Source organism: Protomyctophum bolini (assembly GCF_963924005.1).
Source record: "Protomyctophum bolini genome assembly, chromosome: 19".
In the NCBI taxonomy this organism is placed as follows: Eukaryota; Metazoa; Chordata; class Actinopteri; order Myctophiformes; family Myctophidae; genus Protomyctophum; species Protomyctophum bolini.
In genome coordinates this window covers 9,029,711-9,051,652 of record NC_137880.1, presented here as the reverse complement: position 1 = coordinate 9,051,652, position 21,942 = coordinate 9,029,711, and the positions used below count along the sequence as shown (strand labels likewise).

Sequence of the window (21,942 nt, the reverse complement as noted above, 5' to 3'; positions counted from 1 at the left end):
GGGCCAACTTGTCCTGGTCACCACTGAGAATGACTTGAATCAAGTGACATTGGTTATGCCTGCAGGCCTGTCTAAGTCATTGTTAATTTAACTCAGACATTGTACAAATGTCACCAAACGGACCCTCAAATTGGTTACAATTTCAGGTTGTTGCAAACATGGAGAAATTAACACATTTCAGTCAAAACTGTCATCATAATCAGATTCACCATCAGGTGAGTTGACAGTCAGACAGCTTGGCTGCACTATATAACTCTATTGCACATTTTTTAATTTAGTTACATTTGTGCAATTCCCGAGTTACAAATGGTGATAAAAATATAACACAATTCAAAGCATCTTTTCATTTAGTAGTTTTTACACTTACACGTTTTAGCCACTAGATGTCAGACAAAGACCCAAAACATATTAATGCCATGGTCGTTCTATTGAACTGATCAAATCAAAGGATTAGTTGTGTGTTTTTGTCATCAATCATCATGATTATACATGTTTAACAGTTATGCAGACTAGTCACACGGATGACATGGGTTGTTAAAACACATATATGAACCAAAACCACTTCCATATGTCAGTCAGGGAATTAAACGGACGCTTGTGTAATTAAAGCCATGTCTTACTTAGCCCCGCCTGCGGGGTTGGTCCGGTGGGGTGACAGTCTGCCCGGCGCGTGACATCCAGACGGTAAACACACACACATACTCACAACACACACACACGGCCAGGCTGCATGCGCGTGCGGTTGGTACCGACGAGCCGAACAATCTTTTTTAGGCTACCTGACGGGGGTTACTATGGAAACCAGGCAACAACAAGGTACCACCACCACCACGACACAATTTGTTTTGTTTTATTCTGTTTAGTATCTTTAAGTTATACGCTATGTCTGCTCGTAATGAAGTGAAGTTGAAATTCAAAGTGCGCACGCCACTATCGTAGCAGATATGGGATGTCCATATAATTGTATATTTATGTATTATACACTGTGTGTAGGCCTACAGTTCGATATCGTTTGTGCCATAATTCATGTTATTTGGATAATGTGAGTTTAGACCTAATCAGTGCTTATTGCGTATTGGCCCAGCCTATCCAGTAGCCTACCATCAGTAGAGCGCTACTAAAATAAATTATGATCTTTCACTTTTTGTTTTTGTTTTTGCCCCTAGCGACTTTTTTGCGTCCCTAGCGACTTTTAGGCGCCCCTAGCAACGAAAATATGTAGCCAGCCCAGAAAAAAAATTGTCATTTATGTGCACTTAGTTTGTATCATCTCTTGCTGTTTTTTTTATATTACAATGAGTTTAAACGAGCAGCGAAATTTCAGAGTTCAGACCACAGCACAGAGTGCCTCTGCAGCTGCTGCGTCGAAAAACCCCTACCCATTAAAAAACAACAAAAAATAAAATCCTCTCCAAGGACCATCACCTTACCGTGGTGGCTGCCTGACACTGTTTTTTTACACTGTTTGGATTTTATCTCTGGCGCATATCTGGCGCCTGTCAACACGATTTGTCCCCAATTCACTGAGGAAAAAAAGCTAGATTTCTCGCCAGAAGCTTTTCACTAATTCAGTCGCTAGGGGGGTCTGGAAAGAAGCTAAATATGGCGACAAATCCGCTAAGTTGGCAACACTGACTGTGGTCAATGTCATGGATAGGCTACTTTCTTTTAACGGTAGCCTACGTTGTGTTTTTTGCACATACATTCTGTTGAAAATAATGCCACATAATCTATCTCGGTCAGTGGGACTATAGGCTACCTGTCTGGTTAAGAATAGGTTGAGCCAGATTTAAACTATAACCACCACAGACCTGTATTAAAATGTTCCATTTGGAACCCTCTTCCAGCCGAGGAACCCTGAATTGTACCCTACTTGTTGTGAAAGAACCACACGCTAAATTAATGTATTTGAAGCTACAGTACGTTCCTGTGTGGATGTAGCGAGGGGGAAGTGTTCAGGGATGGCAGCCTGTGTTGTGTTAACGTTAAGGCTATATTGATTATTCAACGAGACAACATGGAGCTTCCAGATCAAGTTAAAGGCATGAGGCTGGATGGATAATGTTGCCTGTCTGTCTGTCTGTCTGTCTGAACTAGAAGCAGTTCTGTGGTTTCTTGCCCCTGCAAACAATAATTTCAGGAACCCCCAGGATGCAATGTAGTAGTGTGGTACAGTATATAATTTGGGTTTTAACTCGGCATTCATGCAGATCTGTGTTGCTTCAACAGAGCTTATAATGGGTCTTTAGAAGATAAACCGTTTTTAATGATCCTGCAGGGTCACAGACAGTGTGAGACTAGAAGTAACCATTCTTTACTAATCTTTAGCAACAGTGGAAGAAGTGCTGTAAGCCTGCAGTTTCGTCGTTTTAGGGGCAAGGCCTTTGGCGTTGTCCATTTTTCAGGGGCACTATATAGCCCCTCCGATGCATGGCTTTCCAAAATGACGTGTCAGAAAAAGTCTATGGACCTGTAATATTTGTTTAGAGCTTAATTCAAATAACCGATCGCCAGCCAAGTCTATGGACCGTAATGTTTGTTTAGGGCAGTAAATGACAACGTAAGACGTCATCTGGCTACAAGTACTGCCCTCGCTGCGCCCCTCACTTCACATGAGTGCGTGTTCTTTTATTTTTGTTTTAGGGCACAAAGGCCAAATGCCCGGGGTGGAAGGCCATATCACATGAAAGACGATGTTAGTGCACTGAAATAATTTAATTTAATTCAAGGGTCAAGGTTGATTTTAGACAATCTGAGGTGAAATCAATCAATTCTTATTCATGCGCAGCACTGCACCTGTTACCGGATTGGTTTATTAATTAAAGATGGGGACTCAGGGGAGTTAAGAATTCAGAATCTCAACAAAAGATCACTGTTGTCGACAAGAAAGACACACTGGTGTCTATAGTACATATTGACAAGAAAGAAACTGGTGTCTACATATTGACAAGAAAGAGACTGGTGTCTACATATTGACAAGAAAGACACACTGGTGCCTAGTTCATATTGACAAGAAAGAGACTGGTGTCTACATATTGACAAGAAAGAGACTGGTGTCTACATATTGACAAGAAAGAGACTGGTGTGTACATATTGACAGAAAGACACACTGGTGCCTAGTTCATATTGACAAGAAAGAGACTGGCGTCTACATATTGACAGAAAGACACACTGGTGCCTAGTTCATATTGACAAGAAAGAGACTGGTGTCTACATATTGACAAGAAAGACACACTGGTGCCTAGTTCATATTGACAAGAAAGAGACTGGTGTCTACATATTGACAAGAAAGAGACTGGTGTCTACATATTGACAAGAAAGAGACTGGTGTGTACATATTGACAGAAAGACACACTGGTGCCTAGCCTAGTTCATATTGACAAGAAAGAGACTGGCGTCTACATATTGACAGAAAGAGACAGTGGTGCCTAGTTCATATTGACAAGAAAGAGACTGGCGTCTACATATTGACAGAAAGAGACAGTGGTACAGTCAGCAGGGGAAATTAGCCCACAGGGCATGCCATTTGTTGAGGTCAAACTGAGGGGCACCGACGTCCATTGCCTTTTTTTTTTGCCTCCCTGAAATTCCTACCTATGGCTGCAGTGTTGTAGTTAATTCCTGATTTAGTGAGAGCAGCGTTTAACGGTTATATATAAAAAAATCACACACGTGTGAACTGAGTGGTGCAATTCCCCCCCCCTCTCTCTCTCTCTCTCTCTCTCTCTCTCTCTCTCTCATTACACAGCACTACCCCTCCCTCTGTTTCTGCCGCCCCCTACTGGTATAAATCAGTAACATACTCAGGCTCATGTGCACAGGTACACACACACACACAGGTAGGTACATGGACATTGCTGATTGTAGGAGTGGTTGCACCACTCAAAAAAAGTTATATATGTTTTGGTTATCAACATCTTAAGCTATGGTTTACATCCCCAAAATGGCCCTCTCTTTGATACTTGACAGGAGGAGACATCCGGGTTCTTAGTTTGATACTTGACAGGAGGAGACATCCGGGTTCTTAGTTTGATACTTGACAGGAGGAGACATCCGGGTTCTTAGTTTGATACTTGACAGGAGGAGACATCCGGGTTCTTAGTTTGATACTTGACAGGAGGAGACATCTGGGTTCTTAGTTTGATACTTGACAGGAGAAGACATCTGGGTTCTTAGTTTGATACTTGACAGGAGGAGACATCCGGGTTCTTAGTTTGATACTTGACAGGAGAAGACATCTGGGTTCTTAGTTTGATACTTGACAGGAGAAGACATCTGGGTTCTTAGTTTGATACTTGACAGGAGGAGACATCCGGGTTCTTAGTTTGATACTTGACAGGAGGAGACATCTGAGTTCTTAGTTTCTTTACCCTAAAGCTAGAGGCGAGCATAAAAGACAAACTAACTCTGTGTGTAAATTAATTCACCCCGAGATGCACTGACATTCATGAAGTCAAGTCTTAACTGGGTTACTTCAGATTGTTGGACTTGAAGCTGTACGTATAGTTACCATTAATATAGTGATTGCAAAGGTATTCATTGATTGCCTGAGTCCCATGGTAGTCACATGGAACTATGTTTTGTGTCCAGTGTCACTATGCCAGCAGCAGCACGAAACATATAGTTCTGTGTGGCAGAGGGGCCAAACTTAAACGAAAGTTGGGCTATAATGGTAGAAATGGGTCAACAATACAGCTATTTTTGACCAAATTGACGGAAAGCGTACGGTAATATCCACCAAAACCAGACAAACTCCCACCATATGGGACTCAGGCAATCAATGAATACCGTTGCAACCACTATATTAATGGCAAGTATATAAACATCTGGACTAACCCTTTAAGATGAGCTAGTAACACTCATTGAACCACTCCCCAGCATCCATATTATTGGGGGACGACGACGACATTGATTGATTGATTGATTAAAATTTGTATTCACAGTATGCAGAATGGGTACATTTCAAACGAAAGCACAAGCCAATACAAGAACTGTTACTGTGGACGGCACCATGGTTAACCCATTCTGTGCGGGAACCCCTTTTGGTGTTTTAAGCATTACGTTATGCTTTAGCTATTGAAAAATAGCAGATCTACAAGCTCGTAGCGCAGCGCCATGAGCTTGTAGATCTGCTATTTTTGAAAAATCGTGAAAATGTGCCTCAAATCTTTTAGTAAGTGGAAAAGCGGTCCAAGTAGTGAACCAACTCACATCCACTTTACCAAGTTCTGCTAGAGGGTTTTAACCGGTCGTTCCCAAATATTCAGCTCGATCCAAACTTGTGAATATAGCCGATGTGGAGCGTATAGCTTGTAGATCTGCTCTTTCCATGAATTCGTTGAAACTGGTTTAAACGGTTCTAAAGGGCAAAGTGAGGAATGGAGTGTGTGTCATTCCAGACTATAGTCCACACATACTAATACACTATACCTGCACAGAAACGGGCCCAAAATGTTCAGGCAGCTTTGTTGTACTTGCTTGATTGCTTTGAATATAGTCTGTGAATTGCTTGCATTAGAATGTAACTGCCGACGCATATATTTTAGGCTACCTGTGCATTGTGTAGAAGACAACAGTGGGGGCAATTTACAATTTAGGCATTTAGCAGACGCTCTTAATCGTACATTAAGCAAGAACACCATTAAGCAGACACCTGTTGGCATTCTCAGCATGTCAGGAGGATGGAGGCTTACAATGACATTTTACTGTGCATGCGTGCAACGTCTATTTGCATATATATCTTTGTGTCTGTGTATTTAGTTGTACAATGTCTGTCCATGCATTATTTGCAAGCATGTGATGCCGAATGTAATTTACGAATGAAGGCGTCAGCGACAGACAAAAAATACATAAATATAGCTTTAATGTGCTGTAGTCTGCAAGTGATATGTTTTGTTAAAATAAGTGTTGCCGGTAAATAGCTCTATATCCTCATATTACTCATTGCTATATAGGGTGTTTGTTCAAGTAACAGGAGACTCCATGTCTCTCCAGCTCTTTATTAAACAGACCGTCAGACAATACGTTTTCAGCTAAATTCACAGCTAAATCGGGAAGTGTTAATTTAACTCTGAAAGTGTATAAGACGAGCACCCTTATGGTCTATGGATGAAAGTGTTTAAAACGCTGTCATGTATGTAAAGCTTGTGTGAAAACAACCGGCCCCTATAGCTGCGGTCAAACGAACGCTCTGTGGATGGAAAGTGTTTCAGAGGAATGCTGGACTTGAGGCGAGCTGTACAGGGAAATGCAGTTGGACTCGGGTTTAGTGTGGCAGTGGTTTGTCAACTTCTCTCTGGATCAGGGCCCAGTTGAAAATCTTGAAAGTGCCTCCGAAAGGCTGCCGTGTGTTTAAGTGGTCAGATGGGTGGGCCCGCCGCGTGCATTTGTTTCAGAGCGTTTTCAACTGATCAGCGGCTTTGATAACACCAAGTTAAACGTAGCATATATTTAACACATATAGGCTACACTGCGGATAATTTGTTTTGACATTATTTTAAATATTAACATCATATATAAATCTTTGTTTTGGAGTCTAGAGCAGAGTGGTACAGTAACAGAGTTGGACTCACGTTCAGTATAGTGTTATATTATGGAAAAGCCTATACAAGAGTTACTGGTATATAGTGTAGCAGAGTGGTACAGTAACAGAGTTGGACTCAGGTTCAGAATCAGTATAGTGTTATTATAGCAGAGCAGAGTGGTACAGTAACAGAGTTGGACTCATGTTCAGGTTCAGTATAGTGTTATTATAGCAGAGCAGAGTGGTACAGTAACAGAGTTGGACTCCAGGTTCAGAATCAGTATAGTGTTATTATAGCAGAGCAGAGTGGTACAGTAACAGAGTTGGACTCCAGGTTCAGTACCAATGATTGGCAGCCATATGACCAACACCAGGCCTCTGATTTAACCTGAACACATGACCACTGAGCCCCGCATGCACTAATGTCTGTCTTGTGACCTGAAATATTCCACCACAGCCACACACACACACACACACACACACACACACACACACACACACACACACACACAGACAGACAGACAGACAGATGGATAGAGGAATGGAAGGCAGGCAGACAGACAGACAGACAGAGAAGACGGACGGACGGACAGACGGAACATGAAAGGCAGACGTGACGATGTGACGTCCATTTCACCGCACATGAAATATACTCAAAGTGATGTCCATTGGTGTGAGTCATGGCTGATCGTGTGGATAATGGAATCATGTATTTTCCTGCCAGGCCATTGGTCACATCAACAATGTTGTCCCCCCATGTAGACCAGCTACAGTATTTATGCTATTTTGTACATTTTAATAATAATAATAATAATAATAGCTCAGATTTATATAGCGCTTTTCTGAATACCCAAAGCGCTGTACATAGGAACACTAGGAACGGACTTTAATAAGAGAAAAAAATAAAGCAAAACATAACAGATACAACAACAGCACAGGGTTAAAAAGATAAAAGGATAAACGAGGCCTCAGCTGGGGAAAGCTATCCTGAAGAGGTGGGTTTTGAGTGAGTTTTTGAAGGAGAGGAGAGAGGGAGCAGCTCTGAGGTGGTTTGGGAGTTCATTCCAGAGTTTGGGGGCCGAAACATAAAAGGCCCTGTCCCCCCAGGTGCGGTACTTGGCCTTTGCGGACCTTCAGGAGGTTGGCTTCAGTACCTTTTTAATGGAAGAAAAAAAACAATTATTATAATGAAGCCTAAAAGGCAAACAGAAATACAAACTGTAACGTTCCAATGTGCAATGCAAAACAACACGAGTCAATCGCATTATCACAATATTAATTAGTTAACGTAAATGTGTAATTGTGACAGCCATTATTTGCCCATTGTCTGGGCATTTAAAAACAAAATGAAAACCACTCTGACGCTCTTTCACCGCATTGAACCTTTGGTCAGGCTAGGAGAGTTGAAAGTGTGACCTTAAGCTACTGTGGAAAAGTCCCTGACATAATGTGAACGTGGTGGCTGTTTCTATTTGCATCGTGGCCCATTGTGGGAGTTAATCTATGGGCACCATCAGGTCATTTTACTTGACGATTAATTGCGATTGCAAATGAGTGTGATTTAATGATTTAGTTGTGTTTTTGGCATTGGATATTGGAACATATATACGGTACTGTATCTCTGCTGTCTGGGCGGAAAACTGTTTTCTGCCACAGTGACAGCGACAAATAGATTTCTGTTTGTCTTTTAGGACTCGTACACAAAGATTGTACTACAGTGGAGATACATAAACATTACATAAATATTGTCTCCGTCGGCTGTCCAAAACTGTTACTTTTCAGGACTCAAATTCCAAAAGCAGCAAAGGTAGCAGATCGGCAAGCGCAAAACGTGTTGTTTTGTGCTTCTTTTGGAGCTTGTGGATCTGCTACTTCTGATGCCTTTGTGTGACGCTGTACTATGATCATCAATCAGGCACGTGCAGAGAGTGTTGGAGAGGCAGGGGCTGAAATCCCATAAGGGGGCCCAAAATAGCGAAAATAGCAGATCTACAAGCTCACAACGCGTCGCAGCGCGACGCGTTGAGAGAGCTTGTAAATCAGCTATTATCGGGGGACACAACCCTGCACTCTTTATCTACTGGAGATGCGGTGTATGGATTTCGAAACAAATGAGTTCAGGAGAGAGCCTTCCGGTTGGCATGGGAGAGGAGAGGAGGGCATTTGCATTTATTTCACCATATAGTAAATGCTGCATTCGTGGTCTGGAGAGGGCAGTTGTTTTTGTCTATTTGTACGTCTCTAAATGTTTTGAAATGTACTGTAATGCTGCAAACTGTTAATACTATATTTCAATCAATCAATCAATCAATGATCTTGTTTTTTATATGTCCGGATATACCTCGTCCAGAACAGGCTTCAGACAGACGCGCCTCCTCAGGAGACTGTCTGAACCCGTTTGATCTGAGTTGGGCATGCGACCGCATGCCCTTGCTGACGTTCGAACCCACAACCTTCCGCCTGAAAGGCATGAATGCGCTAATTCCACGTTTGTTTTTAAATGTTTGAAAAAAACGTGAGCATCAGTTGAGACAGACGATTTGGGAATCAGTTTTATAATTTGCATAAATCAGCAGAATATAATTGCAATTACCTCGACTGTGATTGAGTGATTATTATAATATTGTGACAGGCCTATGAGCCTCGCTCGTTGGGGCAGATGGCTGGAATTAACCACGTTTATGATGTCATACTTGTTAGGTGTACTTATTGGTTATTTTGGCAATTGTTGGTTATGATAAGTAGGGAGGGGTCTGATTAATTGTTAATAGGATCAAAATCGATTATTTACAAAAAAAATCATACAATTTACAATTTACAATTTAGGCATTTAGCAGACGCTCTTAATCCAGAGCGACTTACATTAAGCAAGAACAAAAGCATGGGAATACATCACATAAAAACATTCATCATGAAACATGCGTAAGCTAAGAAAGTAACAGTGGAATATCTATATAATGAAACTTATACGTATAAACTATACATATATACTACTATGCTATACATATGTACTATGGCGTGCTATGACTATATACAATGCAATTCTAGTGCTGTCTACATAACATGCTATAAGTCTGTTTTAAATGCTATCTAAGTCTACAGAAGTGCTATCTAGGGTAGAGTAAGTGCTATGGGCCATGATGGAGTCTGAAAAGGTGGGTTTTCAGACTACGGCATATATATATATATATATATGACTTGACTGCTACTGTCCATCCATCCATCCATCTTCAACCGCTTATCCGTAGTCGGGTCGCGGGGGCCACAGCTCCACCAGAGAGCTCCAGAGTTCCCTCCCCAGAGCAACATTAGTAACTTCGTCCTGGACTGCTATACTGTATATGGGGCAATGTTGAGTATACAGGGCTACAGGCCCACCAACGTGTGCCTGCATTATTGGTAATGATGGTGTTAATGGTATGTGTTATCATGTGTGTGTGTGTGTGTGTGTGACACCGATATCATTACCAGTATCGTAAAAGTACCGCCTAAAATGGTATGGGCGAGTATATGCCAGTCTATATGCCATTCCCCCACTATATAATTTATCACACGAATATGTGTCATTTTACTCATATTTTGAATGCTTCAGTTGAAGCAGTGGTCCTCAAACCTTTTGATTTTGGTTCCAAATTGGTTCAAAGTATACAAATGGAACCAATTTGGTTCCATTTGTATGTGTGTGCAGTGTGTGTTGCGTGTGGCGAGTGCGTGTCCGCGTGCATGTGCGTGCTGCATATAATTATGCATAACCAGTTTTCTCTTGTGTCCCTTCATTCACGCTGCCATTGCGGGTTGCCATGTTGTGTCGTCAGAGTTGTACTCTAGTGTTCTGGGGGATGGTGTGGTGGAATGGGGTCCCGGTGAGGAGTGGGTTAACACCGCCACGCTGCAGGGTAAGGATGTCTACACAGTGCCTCCCTGTAGACTATACATATAGAGTGAGTAATATATAAGGATAGAGACTATATTCATGTCAGTGGAAGTTGCTCAGTGGCGTTTTGAAGCACCCGGGAAGAACCCTCTATATACTTCCGCATTTGACCACCACATTTTGGTCAAAAGTCGGTGCTTTGGTGCCACTACACAGCGGTATATTCCCTCATTCATTCAGCCCAGCTTCGACTTCAATTTTGTCGGCCGTGAAGCCAAGGAAACACCGGTAGTTTGGAAGAGACACAAGCCGACTTGACTTCCAAATACTTGTGTCCTGGAGGTGAGCTCCATAGAGCGGGCAGCAGTACAGCTGCCTCTCGCTGGCCGCGCCATCTGGCTGCAGTGTTGTCAGACGTTCTCCTCTCCTCTCCTCTCCTCTCCTCTCCTCTTTCTTAACAACTAAACAAATACTGTAATGCTGTAACCTATACTTAACTAGGCTACAACACGTTCACATGAGAAACTAAACTCAAGATACCTCCGTTCCCAACACATCAACACATTTTCTGTTAAACCTTTTCTGAACTGGGGAGTCCCCCAAAATTGATCATATTTGGCAGTCCGGGTCCTATAGCAGTCCGGGCACCTAGGCTCCGACCTTTGCTGCGTGTCACTCGATCCCCATCTCCCCATTTCCTGTCAGCTTACTGTACACTATCGAATAAAGGCAGAAAAGGTACACACACAGTTATCAAAATAAAAAAGTGCCCACTATGCAGAATGTCAGGAGTTTTCTAATGCATGTACGTAAACACATCTTTTGAAGATGTACACGATCTACAAGCTCACTACGCTTTGCAATGCGACGCATTGTGAGCTTGTAGATTGGCTATTTCAAATTGACCAAAGTATATGTCTGAAACGGTTAATGTAACGTTTTGTAATAATAATGATCTATAGTCTAGTGAATCCAATAATTATCCAATAAATAACGGTTTCGAACATTCAATTCAATTCAATCTTTATTTCAGACTCAGGGGAAAATCCATATCACAGGGGAAAAACAACAATATAATAAATAAAAATATAGAAAGAAATATACAATTTAGAAAGAGTTCCACCATGTTCAGTCGAGCATGGTGGAACCATGTTCGACTGTGGTTGCGCCTGACAGAACTACCGGTACGTCAGAGGCGTATCTACAATAAGGCGAGGACAGGCGTCCGCCTGTCCTTGACATGAAATATTGACCACTGATATATATAAACATATAGGTATTTCAGAAAACTGTCGTGATTTATAGAAGACATATTATGCTTTAAATTTCGATGTCGGGTCTAAATGGGGAGATTCCTACCGGCAGGCTTCATACTGTTTGAGTGCATTAAGTCAAGGCTAAGCCCAGAGAGCTATAGGCTAATCCACCTCTCTCTCTCTCTGTCTGTCTCTCTCTCTCTCTCTCTCTCTCTCTCTCTCTCTCTCTCTCTCTCTGTGAGTGCAGAGCAAGGCTGTGCGCTCAGATCGAAAGTGCAACAAATGCTGCTAATTAATTAGCAAGCATTTTGTTTAGCATAGGAAGGAATTTGAAAAGGAGAGATCCCATCAATTTGGCGCAAGCAAAATGTTTATTTCGAAAAGAAGATTATTTTGACGATTAGACTCCATGAGCATTTATAGCGTGCATAGAGGCATGTTAAACAACGGAGCCTGACCGCTGATTGGCTGCTGCAGATAGATAGTAGAATTAGATTGGCTATATAAAGTGCTCACGGTTGGATTTGTGAATGAAAGGATTTTGACAGTGTGGGAAAACGGAAGTGATGCCGACGACTAGGCCAGCGTTGTTAACCCGAATGAAGCGCTATATAAAGAGCTTCCTTATTGAACCTTCGCTAAAAGCTACATAATGTTTTTATTATCAATTAAAATCCAATGCATCAGAAGATCAGATATCGTCGATTAGTTAAATTATCTGTTGCAGTATAGAGATCAGGTCAATGTGAATTGACCCCAAGCCAGGCGATTCGCTGTTTCATGTAGTCCTATACAGCACATAATAGGAAAAACATTGCTTTGCCACCAACCTCTGTTCTTTAGTTATTGGCATTTGAATAAAGCTAAAAAAAAAACAGGAAATCAGAGAGAATTAAATATTTCTAAATGCTTAAATCATCAATCGGATGGGGCTGTAGGTTGTTGTGTTATTTCCTGTGTCTTACGAAGAGCGGCCTCTGGCGTAAACACTGGCAGTCCTTGCCCGGTGTGTTTGTGTGTGTGTGTGTGTGTGTGTGTGTGTGTGTGTTGGATTGACATGTGTCAAAACACGTCCTTAATGGCAGTCATTGAGTTTTATAATAATAGTACTGTAATGGAAATATCTCACACTTGAATTCATACATGAAAACCATATGTTTTGCCCCCCCCCCAACGTTTCATGCGTTGACACTAGACAATCGTGACATCAACAGTAACAGGAACAACAGTCAGGCACTCCTCGAGGGTTCGTCTCCCGCGAGCGTTTTGAAATGCGCTCTTCATGGCTGTCGTTTTGCCCCAGGTCTGGACGAGGGCACAGAGGGCACAGAGGGCTGGCACGGGGGACGCCTGTCCCTAAACGGGGACGGCCTCATGGCGGAGGATTCGGCGGCCGCCGCCGCCGCCACCGCGCAGGGTAAGATGTCACCGGCGGCTGCGGTGCACGGAGGTAGCGGTTGTCGTCCCCCCGCTGAGGAGGAGGAGGAGGACACCGCCACCGAGTGCCGCCGCCACCACGCGTACCGGGACGTCCCGCCCCGGTACGTGTCCCGTGTCTCCGTGGCAATGGACGCCACGTGGGACATGCAGCTGCAGGAAGCTACAGGTGACATGTAGACTAGATAGAGCCCATAGAGTATAGCATAGAGTTTATGTTCCCTACTTTCGGGTTAGATCCATCCATCTCCAACCGCTTATCCGTAGTCGGGTCGCGGGGGCAACAGCTCCATGACTTCCATCTCCAGAGCGTGGAGAGGGACTTTTCAGTGACTTTTCCTCCTGGGGGATCCCGAGACGTTCCAAAGGCCAGTGAGTCGATGTGTTTCCTCCAACTGCGCCTTGGTCTGCCCCCCCCGGGGGTCTCCTCTCCTCCCAGTGGGACGTGCCTTGAGGACCTCCCTATACTTTCACCATTTGATTTGTCCTAATGTTGGTGGTAAATAACACTCCACATCATGGGCTAAGATATTCACACCACGGGTTCCACTTTATAGGACGGTTTTTGAATCGACCGCGGTGACCACTGTTGGCCGTATTCTGGTGGGGAGAGGGCAGCTGGATGGAGAGGGAGATGTCCATGGGCTGGGAGCCTTGCTTTGCAACAATAGAAACTAAAGGGGATACTACAAAACTACAAAAAGTTTCTGTTCAGGCTGTTGTTAATGTTGCCTCTCAAAATGTCACTCATATAGAGCGCAGCAGTCCCGCCCCCTTTCAGAAAAGCGAGTGGCCCAGGAAATGAAACCCCAATGCATTTTTCCATCGGCACTTCGAATATAATTTATTTAAAGACGGTTACGCCGCGGACAAAGCCAATTCGGATCATGACAAATCATGACAATGAACACAATGTTTTGGGACGATCAAATCTTTAGAAAGAAGAAAATAAAGGCAGGAGACAACACTATTTGTTTTGTTTTTCGTCTTATAAATTATTTGATCGTCTCAAAACATTGTGTTCATTGTCATGATTTGTCATGATCCGAATTGGCTTTGTCCGCGGCGTAACCGTCTTTAAATAAATTATATTCGAAGTGCCGATGGAAAAATGCATTGGAGTTTCATTTCCTGGGCCACTCGCTTTTCTGAAAGGGGGCGGGACTGCTGCGCTCTATACCTGAGAAATACATTCCCTTCTCCAGTTGCTGCTGCTGTCAATAAGGAATGCAGTAGCTTCGGCCACTTGAATCCTAGCATCCCTATTCTGGGCGTGTCATAGAATAATAATAATTCCGTACAAACATCCGCCAGGAAATAGCCGATCTACCGTACACAAGCTTGTAGTATTTACAGTTTTTGGCGAAGAGATTTGGCGCGTCAAAAGGGCCTGGTATTTTATTTTATTTATTTACGTTTTTATCCCACGATTTTTGTAACCCATTATTTTTAACCCGGTGTCAATTGTCTATGTAACCCTGGGAGTTACACTCCTGGGGAGAGCAACGGACTGACCTCATGCTTCCTTCAATGCATGAGGAGACCAAGCCGCTTCTCTTCGCCTGACAGGACGTATAGCACGTGGAGGGAACACGCTATTCCAAACAGTTCCTTTTCCCCCTCCATCAGGCGCGGTCAACGAAGGACTGATTAGAAGGACAAATGGTCCACTAGATTGTGCGGTGGGTCGCTGCATGAGTTTGAGCGACGGTTCCTCAAGGAGGGGTGGCTAACAAAGAGCGCACAGCTGCTTGTGTCCCTAGAGTACCTCATTGAATCATCCCGTGATAGCATGGTGAGGCACACAGGCCAAGTCACCCAGGCTCCGAGCTTTAAGCAGCATACTACAGTCTGGTTCAGTTCGGTTAAGGCTGGTTTGTGGTGTTGTGGTGTGAGTAGTTTGGCATGCTTTTCACCTTGCTCTGTCTTGCATGTGTATTCTAGTGTTCTGCAGGGTGATTATAGCGTCTTAGTGAGCTATAGCAAACTGTTTTGCTTCCATTCAACCGTCATGCTGGAGGTACAGAGGAATGAATGCAATGATCTGGATTCGATCCAAGTCCAGCACAGGTCTGACTTCCTCGCGGCTGCTTCAACACTCTCAACCTCAGTTAGTACCCGTTGCTGTTGGGAGGAAACCACCTAACTCCCTTTTGTGAGGTTTTTGATTCTTTTTTTTTTCAATGCTATTGAACACGCTTTACGCCACCCTTTACGTCTGTGTGTAGGTATTCAACCAAAGAAAAGTTTTAAAAAGCGCTGCGGCCAAACTCAAACTGTCCACCACCTCTCTCCCTCTCATGCAAGTAATGGACAATATATAAAGTCACAATACCAACTTTGATGAGGCAGTATTGCTTTGTTTTAAATAAAGGTTTTCTCCATTTCCTGGAAAACAGCAGAGATATAACTTTTCTTTTCAACCACAAAAAATAGCAGATCTGTAAGTTCACAATGCGTCATGATGTGACACATATGTGAGCTTGTAGATCTGTAAGTTCACAATGCGTCATGATGTGACACATTGTGAGCTTGTGGATTTAATATGGTTTATAAGGGGCTTAAAGGAGAATTTCACTATGTGGTCCTTGACGTGAAAATCTTTGAGAAACAAAGAAACATATATATTTTTTCTCCCCCAACAATTTTGTTGAATCGGGCCTCAGGCCTTAATTCCCGGGTTAAAACGAGACAAAGAATAGTACGTGTAGGCCTACTTTATTTATAGCCAGCCGCATATGAACATTAGACCTGTGTTGACCCGAGAAACCAGATCCGCAAGCTTGTTCCTTTCCTGTGTGACACACTGTATAGTCTTGTGCAAAAGATCTTCCTGCTGTAGAGTGTTCAGTTCTGTTCTGCTCTGTTCTGTTCTGTTCAGTTCTGTTCTGCTCTGTTCTGCTCTGCTCTGCTCTGTTCTGTTCTGTTCTCTTCTCTTCTCTTCTCTTCTCTTCTCTTCTCTTCTCTTCTCTTCTCTTCTGTTCTGTTCTGTTCTGTTCTGTTCTGTTCTGTTCTGTTCTGTTCTGTTCTGTTCTGTTCTGTTCTCTTCTCTTCTCTTCTCTTCTCTTCTCTTCTCTTCTCTTCTCTTCTCTTCTCTTCTCTTCTCTTCTCTTCTCTTCTCTTCTCTTCTCTTCTCTTCTCTTCTCTTCTCTTCTCTTCTCTTCTCTTCTCTTCTCTTCTCTTCTCTTCTCTTCTCTTCTCTTCTCTTCTCTGCTCTGCTCTGCTCTGCTCTGCTCTGCTCTGCTCTGCTCTGCTCTGCTCTGCTCTGCTCTGCTCTGCTCTGCTCTGTTCTGTTCTGTTCTGTTCTGGTGGGATTGAAACGACACTGTAGACTAACCGTATAGCTGTGTGCACTGGAGTCACCTCTGCTGTGTATTATTATTATTATTATTATATATCTGTTCTGTAGTATACACATTTATTCTGAATTGTTACAGTATAGCGCTGCTGTCTCAGGCAGAAACCTCGTGTCGCCATTTGTGTGTTTTTTAATTTCCGTATTATTGTTGTAAAATAAAACGCCCTACTTTGATGTGATAATGTGTACTGTATACATTGTCAAGAAACATATCTTTAAAAAGCCCTAGACTTGATCATAGTACAGCGTCATACAAAGCGTCCCAACTCACGGGTCTGCAAGCGACGGGCTTTGAGCTTGTAGACGTGCGACTTTTGATGCTTCCGAATTTGAATCCTGCGGAAAGTAGCACTTTTGGACATATGAGGTTTCCACCCGACAGAGACGATATCCCAGATTTCCACTGATGTCCGTCCGTCCGATATCGCTCTTGTGTCTCTGACACAAGTTAGTGTGTGTGTGTGTGTGTGTGTGTGTGTGTGTGTGTGTGTGTGTGTGTGTGTGCATGCGTGACGTGGCGTGGCGTGGTGTGTGTGTGTGTGTGTGTGTGTGTGTGTGTGTGTGTGTGTGTGTGTGTGCGTGACGTGGTGTGTGTGTGTGTGTGTGTGTGTGTGTGCATGCGTGACGTGGTGTGTGTGTGTGTGTGTGTGTGTGTGTGTGTGCGTGCTTTCTATACTAACATCACTTTAACTCTTTCATGCTTCCGTTTAGAAGAGGGAGGACGCCCCAGGCCAGGTACGTATACATGGGAGTCGCCTTTCTCATCGACAGTGGTGGAAATTAACTAAGTACATTTACTTAACTACTGTACTTATAAGTGCAAGTGCACACGTGCGTGCATGCGTGCGTGCATGTGTGTGTGCGTGCATGCATGCGTGCGTGTGTGAGTGTGTTCTCATGCGTCCCTGTTTGATGGAGAGGTTTATTATGTGGGTGACGATTGGAGCTACAGTATGTGGAGACGGCTAAGTCTCTGAGACATTTGGAGGAAATATTGTCTTGGCCAGTGGCCTTGTGGGGTTGCAGGGCACTCCATTTTTTAAATACCTACCTCGTTACCATTACCAGTTTAAGATCATCTTTGCATGCACCTATAGGCAGTTTGCTCTACAACAAAATGCCCGGAGTGGGAGGGCAGTTTGTTAACCAGAGTTGTTGCTATGTTGGTAAAGACGATGTTTAAGTAGTTGGCCACATCAAGCTTGTCAGTGATGAGAAGAGTGTCGTTCGATTTGATGTCGAATGATGTTTGGAAATCTGGTTTTCAGTTTCTGACCGCATGCCTATTGTTGAGTAATAGTATAGCTTCCAGAGCTCCCGAGGTTTGTTTTTGCTTTCCTCGGCTTTTATCATTGATCAAGTTTCCTTTTTTGCAGATTTGGTCATGTCAGTTACAATGTTTTTTGGTAGCCCAGCTGTTCACTGTTCACTGTTGGTCACTGTTCACTGTTCACTGTTCACTGTTCACTGTTCATTGTTCACTGTTGAAGCGCCTGCTTGTCTCTGGCTTTCAAGCGAGATATCAGTCTTCAGCGGCTGTACTGTGGCTCAGGAGGTAGCCTAGAGCAGGTCGTCCAATGATCAATGGGTCGGCGGTTGAAATAATGGTTAAAAGCTAATGGGATGGGATAATAATAAATATTATATATTAATACATTTTCTTTAAAAGAAAAGGAATGGTTTGGGACATTCCGCCTGACGATCGGCAAGAGAAGGTTTTCCTGAGAACCCAACCAGCCCAGTGGCTAAATGTTTTACAATGGATTTATTTATTCACTAAATCCTTCACAACCATATTGGCACTTCGAATTTATTCTGCCCTCTGAAACAGCAGGCACATGCGTGCGTGCGTGCGTGCGTGCGTGCGTGCGCCTGGGTACTCACACAGACTTGTATTACTATACTTTTGAGGGCCTGAAATAAAGATTGAATTGAATTGGATTAATTAGGGAAACGTTCAGTTGAGGATATTAGGATTAGGCCTTCAGAGGTGGAGGGGGTTAAGCAGTGGGCGTTGGAGTCATGCCCAATAGCCGTATATATATACTGTATCTTCCAGCTCGCTCAGATGTGACGTGTTGTGAGCTACTAGAAATTTCGGCTAAGTACAACTCTAGGGGTTAACTTTAGGGGTCGAATTACCAATGCCACAAGTAAAAAAAAAAGCCAGTTATAAACGTCCTAAACCTACAACATACAAACCTGTGCGTGTGTGTGTGTGTGTGTGTGTGTGTGTGTGTGCGTGTGCATGTGTGTGTGCGTGCGTGCATGTGAGAGAGTGTCATCTCGTATTGTCGGTCTGCAGAGTTAAGGCTACATAATCTCTTAATCCGGATTACAGACCCTGCAGTCTAACCAGCACAGATTAGCATAAATGGACCCCACGGTCCCACCACCACCACCCACACACACACACACACACACACACACACGCAAGCACACACACACACACACACACACACACACACACACACACACACACACACACACACACACACACACACACACACACACACACACACACACTCTCAGGGTTAGAGTGGCCGGGTGGTTCCCAGTTCGAACCCGGGCTCCCCCAGAGTTAGTGTCGAAGTGTCCTTGAGCAAGACTCTGAACCCCTATTTTCTCCAGATATTTTCAAACACAAAACAACGAAAAGAAAGGCACAAATTCTAATTCAAATCCTGTGTTTGCGTGTGTGTGTGTGTGTGTGTGTGTGTGTGTGTGTGTGTGTGTGTGTGTGGGTGGGTGTGGCAGGTTTTCTGGACTCCCAGCCGTTGAGGGAGGTAGATGAGGACATGACGTCCGATGTGGTCACCACCATGCTGACCGAGGAGGAGAGAGAGGAGATCTACCAGGAACTGACCAGGGTCAGGCACGCACACGCACACACACACGCACACACACACACACACACACACACACACACACACACACACACACACACACACACACACACACACACACACACACATCTGTCACCTTTACAATGCCCTATAGACCCCTGGGAGATGGAGTCTGTCCCCGTTACAATGCCCTATAGACCCCTGGGAGATGGAGTCTGTCACCGTTACAATGCCCTATAGACCCCTGGGAGATGGAGTCTGTCCCTGTTACAATGCCCTATAGACCCCTGGGAGATGGAGTCTGTCCCTGTTACAATGCCCTATAGACCCCTGGGAGATGGAGTCTGCTACAATGCCCTCTAGACCTCTGATTACATTAGATAATTGACACTGGGTGGAAAGAAATGTGTACTAGTGCTTTATTTAATCCATGCTCTCTCTCCCTCCGCCCTCGCTCTGTGTCTCTCTGTGTCTCTCTACCAGCTGGAGGAGGAGATCTCCACCCTCAGACAGGTGTTGACCTCCAAGGAGAAGCAGCACATGGAGCTCAAACAGAAGCTGGGCATCACGGCTCTGAGCGAGTTCAGGAGCACCTTCACCAGGAGCTGGTCCGACATGCAGAGCTCCACCGCGTAAGCTTTGCACGGGAACCGGAAAAGTGTTGATTTTGTCGTGACGAAAAATGTTTCTTCGACTTACTACTCCCTCTCTTTTCACTGAGGAAAACTGGATAAGCATTTAACCCATTTTGGGGCGGGGACCCCTTTTGCTGTTGGCATTATGTTATGCTTTAGCTATTGAAAAATAGCAGATCTACAAGCTTGCGGGTCTGCTATTTTTGAAAAATCGAAGAACGACTGACATAGAAGACATAGCTTTTTCAGAACACTGTCAGGATGTAGAAGACATTTTTTTAATCTGATCTCAGGTCAGAATGGGTTAATGAGAACTATAATACGATGACTATGACTACATTTTATTGACAATTTTGTCAATAAATAAAAACTTGACTAAAACGTTAAGGAGGGACTATAGTGGAGAAAAGATAACTAAAGGACAAGCCATTTTATGCTTTGTTGCTTGCTGAAAAAAGCAGATCTACACAGCGCGTCGCGCACCGAGTCTCAAACTAAATTGAAACTAAGTTCAAAGTCTCAAACTAAATGAAAATGTATAGAAAAAGACTATTACTATTACTATGACTAAAACTAAATCAAAATTAGCTGTACAAACACACACACACGACACTGCCTCTGTGCTGCATGCCTGCATGCCAAAGTGACCAATTGAAAGAACAACAAAGAATCATGTCTGTGTGCAGGTTCTTGCATTTGCTGTCAACAGAAATGGCCTTTACAGCAGCGTGCGGCCGTGCGCACACACACACACACACACACACACACACACACACACACACACACACACACACGGCACGCACACGTGCGAGAAAACTATTCTCCCATGTATGTCTGTGGAGGGGAGAAAAATGAACTTAAGTTTTTTTCAACCAAGGTTCATGTTTTAGGTTGTGATTAGAGAAAGTAAAAGATGAGTGTTAATTTCTTTTCATGTGCTGCTTGCTTTTGTTTTAGGGATTTTAGCTGTTTTTCCACAGGGGGGCGGGGGCATTCGAGCATGGGGCTAAATATGTATTTTTTTTACAACATTTTATACCGATTTATTTTCTCATTTACTATAGTCCTACTAGACCCCAAGGAATTATGGCCGCAAAAGATCACGGGTTCTACTGAATGTGTCAAACTGACATATTGAGCCTATGACACAGTGTGGCTTCCCCCCAGTAGGCCTCCTTCATATTCAGTAGATCCTGTGATCTTTTGTGGCCAGATGTAATTTATTGGGGTCTAGTAGGACTATAGAAAATAATAAAAATAAATTGCTATACAATTTTGCAAGAAAATACATATTTAGCCCCATGCTCGAATGCCCCCGCCCCCCTGTGAAAAACAGTCATATTTTACTTTCTCTATCAACATTCTAAAACATGAACCTTTTGTTGAAAAAAACTAAAGTCGTCCTTTAAGAGATTTATTCACATAAGAAAAGGAAAGACGACACAATCGTATACGTGTTTGTCGGTTTGAAATTCTTGTTTTTTTGGGGTCAGTCGACAGCCATAGACACGTCTTGGACCGAGAAAGATATTGTGGATTTCATTTAGTTTTAAGTTAAGAAACATGATCGCTGGTTTAATCAAATTGGAAGAGTCTCGAGCTCTCATTGTGGGGGAAAGTTAGCCCTAGTCAACGTGACTGTGTGTGCGTACACGCGTGTTTGTTTTGATTTGTGTCTGTCCCGAGGCGCGCGCATGTGTTTGTGTGTGCTCGAGTGTGCTTGCGTGTTTATTTCATTTCTGCCGGTGCGTGTCACTGCTGCGTGTGCGTGTGTGATTGCGTCCGTGACGCGTTTGTTTTGCACATGCATGCGTGTGTGTGTGTGTGTGTGTGTGTGTGTGTGTGTGTGTGTGTGTGAAAGAGAGAGGGAGAGGCTGTGTGTGTGTGTGTGTGCGCGTGTGTGTAATAATCAAACCTTTTAATTAATTGTCTGGTTTGGGTTTGCTTATTTTGTTTTATAGAGTGCATGCTATTCTTGTGTGATCCTCCACACAGGATTTGATAAATCCAGAC

General features: G+C 43.5%; 1 protein-coding gene across 3 annotated transcripts in view; it reads left to right on the top strand.

Moving 5' to 3' along the window:
* Window positions 1-721: 721 nt before the first annotated feature.
* The window catches only part of tpd52l1 (tpd52 like 1), a 39,971-nt gene continuing 18,750 nt past the window's right edge, over window positions 722-21,942 (top strand). For all 3 annotated transcript variants that reach the window (XM_080791102.1, XM_080791101.1, XM_080791100.1), the window contains exons 1-3: window positions 722-816; window positions 19,206-19,318; window positions 19,778-19,926. In XM_080791102.1, the coding sequence (XP_080647228.1) occupies window positions 795-816; window positions 19,206-19,318; window positions 19,778-19,926 (284 nt within the window). In that variant the 5' untranslated portion in view covers window positions 722-794. The remainder of the gene's footprint in view (window positions 817-19,205; window positions 19,319-19,777; window positions 19,927-21,942) is intronic.